The sequence below is a fragment of the Entamoeba dispar genome, genomic scaffold (genome assembly GCF_000209125.1).
Source record: "Entamoeba dispar SAW760 scf_1105229459009 genomic scaffold, whole genome shotgun sequence".
Classification (NCBI taxonomy): domain Eukaryota; phylum Evosea; order Mastigamoebida; family Endamoebidae; genus Entamoeba; species Entamoeba dispar.
In genome coordinates, this window is record NW_001853478.1 from 42,814 (window position 1) to 51,788 (window position 8,975).

The window sequence follows — 8,975 nt, forward strand, 5'->3', positions numbered from 1 at the left end:
TGGTGATTTAATCATTGACCCATCTCAAGATGATAGTCTTAGTATTGGAATTATTATTGGTATTGTAATAGGAGTTCTTGTTGTAGTTCTTGTTATAGTTAGTGTTATCATTATCATTGTTATTATAGTAACATTAAGAAACAAAAAGGATGAGCAACTAAGACGAGAGAGGAGACAAAAGAGGAGAGAAGAAAAAATTGAACGAATGAAAATCCTCAAACAAGAAAAACAAAGAGAAAGAGAAGAACAAAAGAAATTACAAGAGTTAGAAGAAGAAAATGATCTTAGGTCAATGAGCATAGGAATAGAAATGGGAAGTTGTGAAAGTAGTGAAGAAGTTGAAAAAGTTATTAACAACACATTCAACAATAACGAAAAAGAACAACTCATTGCAAAGCAAGAAGAAGAGTTAAAAAAAATCCAAGAGGAAGAAGCCAAAAAGAAAGCAGAAGAAGAGGAAGAAGCCAAAAAGAAAGCAGAAGAAGAGGAAGAAGCCAAAAAGAAAGCAGAAGAAGAGGAAGAAGCCAAAAAGAAAGCAGAAGAATTAAAAAAAGTTCAAGAGGAAGAAGCCAAAAAGAAAGCAGAAGAAGAGTTACAAAAAGATGAAGTATTAAGTGATTTAGAAGAAAGCGACTCTTCTTCTGAGTCAATGGATGAAGAAGCTCAAAATGAGATAATAGGAAAAGTACAAGAGACGTTAAGAACTAAACCAAGGCACATAGTAGAGATGGATAGTCTTTATCCATTTACCAAATTTGTTACAAGTACAAAAGAAGATGATGTTGATTCAGTGTCTACTCAGTGGGAATCATCTGATGAAAGTAAATAATTTATTTCTTTAGTTTAATTTATGTGAAAAAGTAATTTAATGAATGTACAATGACCTCTAACTAACATTTTTTAAGGCTCTTAACCACCTTCTTTAAAAACTTTTCTTAATAATGTGATTGTTATTTCTAAGTCAACAATACCTTTACTTAAATAAGTGCTAAAGAATAATGAATTGAAACAAAATGAAATACGTTAGTTTGCATCGAGATCATTATTAAACTATGGCCTATTATTCATAACACAGTTAGTTTAATAATATTTCATGGATTTTCAATTATTTTAATAAATATTAAATCTACTTATAATGATACTGTAATAGAAGTACCACAATAACCTTCATAAATTTATTATTGCTTAAAATAATTGTTTAAGTACAATAAAACAATGAATGTCAAATGGTTGAGTAATAAATATATGTAGAACAGTATTAATACAATAAATGAAATAAAACTAATTATCAAATAATTAAGGTGTAATCAATTTTGTTAATGAATTACATGATAAAATGATTATTAATTTATCATCAATAATATTTAATAACATAATGATTTATAGCAATAAAATCTTAATAACTGAATGAAATGTAAAGAAAGAAAAAAAAATAATTGTGTTATCTCTTTGTATTCGTTGATTGGTTTGGAATTAAAGAATGAAAATAAATTTATAAAAGAAATGGAAATAAAAATCATAAGTAAGATAATTCCTAAAAAACATCATTCGAATAGATGAAGAAAGTTATGTTATGTGATGATTATTTGATTAGTTTCAGCTAATACCAGATATGATAAGTTAGAAAATAAGAAAGTGATGAATGATAATAAAATGATGAAATAAATAATATTTCATTCATGTCTGACCATTGTGAGATTCTTGTTGAGATGATCAAACAACATTCAAACTCAACAAAAGCAATCAAGTTAATACAAAACACAATTGAGAGATCTGATAAAAGTTATGAAGCCAAAACCAAAATGATTAAAAGTGGGATAATTGAATGTTTAATGAAACAATTAGTTGACTGTGATGATGAAAATATCTTACAGCTACTCAACTGTATTGCAGAGAATTGTCAGTGTGCAAAACAAAGAATGGTGTCATGTGGTATTGTTCAACTTCTGTGTGAAATTTGTATTTCTACAGACTCAGTACTAATTAAATCCTTGTCAAGTTTATTATTGTGGAACTTATCAGATGAGATTTTAGATAAAGATGACATTAATCAAATTATCAAAACCATCACTAATGTCATTGAACCATTATCATCTGGTGATGAGTTCATCATCAACACACTAGGGGTACTTCATTCATTGACTGTTAATCCAATACCAATTAAAGAAGACGTTGTTAACCAAATGGTTATTATTATTACATCATTAAAACAAAGTGAGAGGGTCACATTATTTGTGTTTAGAATTTTAACTAATCTTCTTGCATTTCAACAACTCCAAACAACAACCTTCAACAAAATCAATCAATTTATCAACACAACAACATCTCATTTTCTATCAGATTCATTGAGTCTTGATATTATATCATCAACATCTATTCAAAGTCCAGATGAAATGACAACGACATACAAAAAGAAGATTGTTATGTTACAAGCAATTGAAAATGCATTGACAGTATTATCACAATTTGTTCCTATCAATGATGAATATATCACAACACTTCTCAGTTATTCGTCACTTCCGTTCCTCACTGAATCTCTTGCACGACTATTGTTGAATGTTAGAATTGATGTTGGACGAGTTGAACAATTTATCATTAACAATTTAACCACAAATGATCCAAGTTTTCTCTTTTTATTGTACAATATCATTCATAACAATGAACCAACTACACTCCCACAAGATATTCGAGTAGAATTGATTAACACAATTGATAAGTTCAATGATATTCAATGCAAGTCAATGCTTCTTTCTATATTTTCTAAATTTACATTTCCTGAAGCAAATCAAATCATTCCAAAGATTTTGAAGTATACTAAAGAACCATTGCTATCAAAACATGTTATTATGGCATACTCTAATCTTTTGTTGTCAACACCAGCACAACAAGATGATGTCATTTGTTTTATTGATTTGTCAAATGATATAAATTTCTACAACGAACTCACTAAACTTTTCATAGTTTTAGCATCACAACAAAACAGTAAAATATTTGTAAAGAATGGAGGAATTGAAGCAACACTTGGAATAATTGAAAGGAATGTGAGTAAAGAAATCAACAAACGATGTATAGGGATTATTTATTTGGCAATTGGGTATAATGAAAATAAAATAGAAGAAAAAACAATTAAAAAGATCATTGAAACAGCACAAAATACACAGACATATGGAATTTTGTTACCAATTGTTCAATATGGTCATGAAATTGAAAGAATATACAAAGTAGCAATTTGTCTTAGTGAAAAAGTAGAAATAGAACAAGAGAAAATTGGAATGTACTTGTTACGGGGAATTTCACGAAAAAAAGAGTGGATTAAAAAAGTTAAAAAGAACGAAATTGGGAATATGGTTATAAGAGTTGCAAAACAGAGTGAAAATGAACATATCGTTAGAATTTGTGTTTGTTTAATGAAAGATTATGACATTAATGAGATTGGATTGATTTCACAATTTATTGAGATCATTAAAAAATGGAAAAGTCATCAACATTTAGTTAACATCTTTTTCAAACACATTGTACATGTTCAAGACTATTATCAAAAACAAAATATACAAATTCCTGATATTGTGAATGATGTATTAAAAATAGTAGATGAAGGGATGAGAGAGAAAATGAGGTCGATTCAAATTGAATTACAAAATACTAAATAAATTAATTGATTTCATTAAATAGATAAAAAAATTGAAAGAATAATTTAATGTTTTAATATGAAATAATCGAAATATAATATAAATTAAATATTTGACAATATTCATTAACACCAACTTAAATAATTGATTTTGATTTATCAATTAAACTCAATAAATAATGAAATAAATAAGATTTATATTTAGATAATTTTATAGATCAAGAATATAAAGTATTTAAAGAATAAATAAAATATTAAATAGAATGAATCAATTATTAAAAAATGTTTACATAGACAAATTAAGATAAACATATTCAATAAAATAACTATTTAATAATACTATTTAGCACTAAAGTTATATATTAATTATAGATGATAAATTTGAAAAGAATGAACAAAAATAATAGTATAAATAAATAAAAAAAAAAGTTTAATCGATTATGTCACTATCGGTTGAGTTAGTGTTTTTAATAATATTGAATATTTTATATTGTTGATATCAGTTTTCAATTCATATTTCATTCTAATCATTTTCATTAATATAAAAAATATTATTCAATAAACAAATAAAGTTTGTATTAAGTTAATTAAGATTATGAGAATTAGTTATTTAACCAATATTCGTTCATGACTCATTAATATGACAATAACATTATTTTTTATTTTAAATTAAATAAAATGGTTTAAATAAAAATGATAAATGAATTAATAAGAATAGCAATAATAAAAATAGGTTATAATATAGATGAGTTAATTTTAAAAAATATAATAATATTTTAAAAATGAAAGAACTAAATAGTGTATAATTAAAAAATGACCATATTATTTCTTAATACGGTTATATTGTAAGTAAGTCATTCATTATATTCATTTTATAAAACTAATTCATTCTCAATTTCTAAGACATATTCTCTATGTCTCATATCTCTTTTTATTTTCGGAATACTTCATTTTGTTTTTGAGTTTAATACTCAACCATCTCATCTTCTCTCCTAATACTTTCAATTTCTTTCTTTATTTTTTAAATACAAATATTATTTATTCTATTCTTTGATATATATATTTTATCATATATGAATTGTTTTTAAATTCATTTTATTTATTTCATTTACAAATAGATAACCAAGAGATTAAATTGAAAATACACTAAAATAGTTGATAATATAGAGAAATGATTATGAGAATAACTGTTTTTTACTTTTTCAATGACGAAAAATAGTAGTTAATGAATATTTGATATAAAATTATCTATTTTTATTATCATTTTCTTACTTTGTTGATGAAAAATGTTTATTTGTTTCAAGATTTAAATTTTTTTATTATAGAAGATTATTCAAATATTATCTTGAAATATTTATTTTTGATTTATATTGTTTAATGAAGTAATAATGATATCAGGAATAATATAAATGATATTTAGAATAATAATTCATAAAATGGTATAAATAAATGAAGTAACGTATTTAAATAATAATATTTATAATATAATGTATCAATAAATTATAAAAATAAATATGATTAATATTATATTTGTTGTTGATATCATATTTAACATATATAATACTTGTTAATATTTTTTTTTTCATTTCTTACAAGACAAGAATTTATAAGTTTATTAGTAAGAGAAATAAAGAATATCAATGAAGAGCCAAATTAAAATAAATTAATTTCTTTCATTCTAAACTATTTTTAATCATAAATAATTCGAATGATCAATTTAGATTATAACGTATTGACAATTAGAACAAAGAGAGTGAGAAACATTAAGAATAGTTATTTATGTTACTAATTTTATTCAATGTTATTTTCATGTGTTATTCTTCACTTAAACATATACTAACTCTAGTTTTATTTCATTTATTATTATTTATTCAAAATATGTAATTGTATTAAATTTACATATTATTAATATGCAAAAATTATTTTTCATTTTTTAATACAAAAATAAAGTACTAAATAAACAAAATAGAATAATTCTATCAATAATATTAATAATATTATTTTATGAAATACTGAGACCAATAAATTTTTAAAAGAATAAATAACTACATGATCTGAAGAGAGAAAAATGAGAAAACCAATAACAATGGAAAATAAAATAAAAAATATCTTAATGATAATTAATGTATAATATAGAAAAAAAAAGATAAAATAAAAATAAGTGATGAATAACAAAAAATTCATTTGATTTCTTTTGGAAATTTAACTGAAATCAAATCATTTGAATAACAATAATTCGTTGTGGTGTAAAATAGGTTAGACGTGGTTTTACACAGACTGCATTTGGTAGGTGGTCTTCCTTAAACGATGACTTAGCATAATGTGATGTGCTTTTGTTATTTCCTTTATAAATAGAAAAACTATTTCCAATTGAAAATAACCTATCATCTGATTGACTGGCTAAATAAAAAGTGTAAGGTGAATGTTTAATACTAAATTTATTCATTTCATTGGGGTTTAATAAAAATAAAAATGATGTTGGGTCATTTATGTATTCATTAAGTTTATCAACTTTCTTATTAATATATCCACCAAGTTTGTCTCCTTCTTCAAGTTCAATAATAATTATTAAATGTTCTTTATTTATTATTTTTTGATCAAATGTTGATGTGTTCTTATTCCAATCATCAACGTCTGAATCAAATATAACATCTCCAACTTTTCTATTTGTCCATTCTTCTAATTTTTTAGTCTCTTCGTTTTGACAAATCGCTAATTTGGTTGTATCGTCTACTCCTTCAGTAGTTTTTATTCCTTCTTTATTCATTTTTATTTTTTATTTGATTTACAAGTTCTTTTTTATTTTAACTTCATCTTCTATTATTAGATCATCTATAACTAGATATTCTAATTTGATTATTTTAAAATTTTTTTACATTTCACATTTCAAATTACAATATGGGAAGGTAGAAATAAATGGAAGGAATATAAAATATAAAAATAACTATAGTTAAAGTTATTAACATAATATTATTTTTTTATATTTAGTTTATTTGTTATTCTTTGTTTTTGTTATTTGTTATTTTGAATGTAAATAAAATATAAAATTGATTTTGTCTTATTTATTTTGTGCTCATTCTTACTTCATAAATAAACATAATTATTCTTTTATTCTATAATTTATTTAATACTTTTCTTTTTATTAATTCTTTTATTAACGATTTAGTCATTTATTTAATGAAGAGTTATCTATTATGTTCATTTAAATTGATAACTCGTCAGTTATATTATATCTCATTTAATTAAATATTAAATTAATGATTATTTCATTATGAAAAGTTATTATAAAATAATGAAGCTGATTAATATATAAAGCAGTAATAATTGAAGTGATTGTCATTTAAGTTAATTTCTTATTTCATGTATTGTATTATTAAAATCAAATGACATATAATGAATATTAATTAAAATGAAATTATTAATTTTTATGTTGTTTTATCATTACTTTATATTTAGTATGAATATAAATTATTATTTAATGACAATAAAATATGTTTTAATGAATATTTGATAAGAAGTCAATAACAGTATATTTATATGATAAAATATATTATACAATTAAAATAGTGTCATCAAAAAGTACAATGACTGTATTTATATTAATGATATTTTTATTTATATTGATTTTATAATATTTGTAATATATTAATGATTTATGCATTAAAATATCATAATTTATCAAATATTGTATTCTAAATGAACAACACTTATATAATGAATATATTTTAAGAAATGATGTTAAATAAAAACATTTAATAGTTTTTAACAAATAAATTAATTGTGATTATGATAATAATCAAAAACAGTAATAATCGTAATGGATAACTTTAATTAATATATTGATATTTCACTATTTAATATTTATTTATTATAATATCACTCTTCATTGTTATGCAACACATTTCATCTTGTTTAATAACTTGATTTAATTATTTAATCAATTGAAAGTCAAAACAGAATGAATAATGTTATTTAATTGATGAAATATAATAACATTAATAATTTTAAAATGTAAATTATTGTGTTTATGAAGTAGATCAAATATATTTAAATATCATTAAAATGTTGTTGTATCTTTTGATTCTTATAATTATCAATTCATCTGTTATATCTCTTTTCAATAAATGTTAAGCAATAAGAAAATATAATGAATAATAACTTATAATATAAAAATTATCATGAAAACATTAATTCAATACTCCTGTATTAGTTATTTTATTTTTAAATATTATGATATTATCACAGTATATAATTAGAATAAATGAAATTAATTTTAAATTAGAGTTTGCAATAATAATAAATAATGAAGATAAAAAGAAATTAACATCTCATAATTTTATCAAGTAAAACAACCAGAACAACATGACTTAATTAAAACTTATAAAATCAATTAAATGAAAATCTGAATGATTAATAAATAAATTATAATACAAAACAACAAACAAACACAGAAAATAACATAAAAAGAATAAAAGAATAAGAAAAATAAAATTATTATATTTTTATTTTTTAAATAAAAATATAATATAATAAAATTATAATAAAAAATAAAGAAAAGAATGAAAATTACATTTACTTCATTTACTCAAAATAAATCTAAATCATTCAAACATCTTCACTATTTTTATTTACTATATTCACATTAATTACACTTTACTTTCCTACCAGATCCTACTTCCCCCTGTAATGATAAGCAACATGAATGATAAAATAGATAATAACCAAATCAAAAGAAATAAAAAGTAGATAGCTTAAATGTTAATAGATTTATTTTCTCTTGTTCCTTGCTCAGAGGAAACTAATCCTCTTGATTTAAAAATGTATGACCATCAACTATTAGCTTATTCTTAGCTTTTAGTTGTTGAGTTGTGAGAGGTTCTTTTCTTATTTATTTATTGTAGGATAGAGTATTTCAGATATCCCTAAACTTAAATACCCTCATTTAAGTTCTGTTTGATTTTTGGTATGTGTTAAAACTCTTTTTTACTTTCTTATTTTAAGAAGAACATATAACTACTACTATATTACTATTACTATGGGCTAATTTTCTTTTTAGCATCAATCATAACAACCAGACCTTTTTTCTTTGGTAATACATACACTAACAAATATACTTCTATCCTAACAAGTAACACTACCATCTTTATAAATCCCTCTTGCATTATCAATGCACCCATCATCGTAAATAATAATCACTGTTATTCTTGGGTATTGGGTAAGATCTTTTCTAACCAAATGTTAACAATATATAGACTATAACTGAGTATTTATTTTATTGATCTGTATAGTCTCTCTGAGTGTACCTTCGAACCCATGAATGACATAATTTTAATAAATAAAGTGAATA

General features: G+C 22.4%; 2 protein-coding genes across 2 annotated transcripts in view, besides 28 other annotated features; both read left to right on the top strand.

Moving 5' to 3' along the window:
• The window catches only part of EDI_315870 (uncharacterized protein), a gene marked incomplete at both ends in the record, with an annotated part of 5,346 nt that extends 4,517 nt beyond the window's left edge, over window positions 1-829 (top strand). The window contains one exon of the mRNA XM_001733234.1: window positions 1-829. This exon is cut by the window's left edge and continues 4,517 nt beyond it. Within this exon, the coding sequence (XP_001733286.1) occupies window positions 1-829 (829 nt within the window).
• Window positions 39-126: a microsatellite.
• Window positions 160-282: a microsatellite.
• Window positions 423-591: a microsatellite.
• Window positions 830-1,103: 274 nt separating the features above from the next.
• Window positions 1,104-1,126: a sequence feature (AT_rich).
• Window positions 1,127-1,679: 553 nt separating this feature from the next.
• Window positions 1,680-3,650, top strand: EDI_315880 (uncharacterized protein; the record flags this gene model as incomplete). Its single annotated transcript, XM_001735282.1, has 1 exon — window positions 1,680-3,650. The coding sequence occupies one exon, from the start codon at window positions 1,680-1,682 to the stop codon at window positions 3,648-3,650; it is 1,971 nt and encodes a 656-aa protein (XP_001735334.1).
• Window positions 3,644-3,743: a sequence feature (AT_rich).
• A 56-nt stretch (window positions 3,744-3,799) lies between these two features.
• Window positions 3,800-3,950: a microsatellite.
• A 74-nt stretch (window positions 3,951-4,024) lies between these two features.
• Window positions 4,025-4,056: a sequence feature (AT_rich).
• A 36-nt stretch (window positions 4,057-4,092) lies between these two features.
• Window positions 4,093-4,120: a sequence feature (AT_rich).
• Window positions 4,121-4,163: 43 nt separating this feature from the next.
• Window positions 4,164-4,199: a sequence feature (AT_rich).
• Window positions 4,200-4,279: 80 nt separating this feature from the next.
• Window positions 4,280-4,412: a sequence feature (AT_rich).
• A 229-nt stretch (window positions 4,413-4,641) lies between these two features.
• Window positions 4,642-4,733: a sequence feature (AT_rich).
• A 199-nt stretch (window positions 4,734-4,932) lies between these two features.
• Window positions 4,933-5,000: a sequence feature (AT_rich).
• Window positions 5,001-5,003: 3 nt separating this feature from the next.
• Window positions 5,004-5,140: a microsatellite.
• Window positions 5,141-5,474: 334 nt separating this feature from the next.
• Window positions 5,475-5,634: a sequence feature (AT_rich).
• A 58-nt stretch (window positions 5,635-5,692) lies between these two features.
• Window positions 5,693-5,806: a microsatellite.
• A 31-nt stretch (window positions 5,807-5,837) lies between these two features.
• Window positions 5,838-6,326: a repeat region.
• Window positions 6,327-6,373: 47 nt separating this feature from the next.
• Window positions 6,374-6,454: a microsatellite.
• A 98-nt stretch (window positions 6,455-6,552) lies between these two features.
• Window positions 6,553-6,677: a sequence feature (AT_rich).
• A 48-nt stretch (window positions 6,678-6,725) lies between these two features.
• Window positions 6,726-6,833: a microsatellite.
• A 31-nt stretch (window positions 6,834-6,864) lies between these two features.
• Window positions 6,865-6,922: a sequence feature (AT_rich).
• A 94-nt stretch (window positions 6,923-7,016) lies between these two features.
• Window positions 7,017-7,194: a sequence feature (AT_rich).
• Window positions 7,195-7,219: 25 nt separating this feature from the next.
• Window positions 7,220-7,408: a sequence feature (AT_rich).
• A 46-nt stretch (window positions 7,409-7,454) lies between these two features.
• Window positions 7,455-7,505: a sequence feature (AT_rich).
• Window positions 7,506-7,610: 105 nt separating this feature from the next.
• Window positions 7,611-7,649: a sequence feature (AT_rich).
• A 118-nt stretch (window positions 7,650-7,767) lies between these two features.
• Window positions 7,768-7,805: a sequence feature (AT_rich).
• Window positions 7,806-7,838: 33 nt separating this feature from the next.
• Window positions 7,839-7,909: a sequence feature (AT_rich).
• Window positions 7,910-8,008: 99 nt separating this feature from the next.
• Window positions 8,009-8,185: a microsatellite.
• A 178-nt stretch (window positions 8,186-8,363) lies between these two features.
• Window positions 8,364-8,940: a repeat region.
• Between the last annotated feature and the right edge of the window lie 35 nt (window positions 8,941-8,975).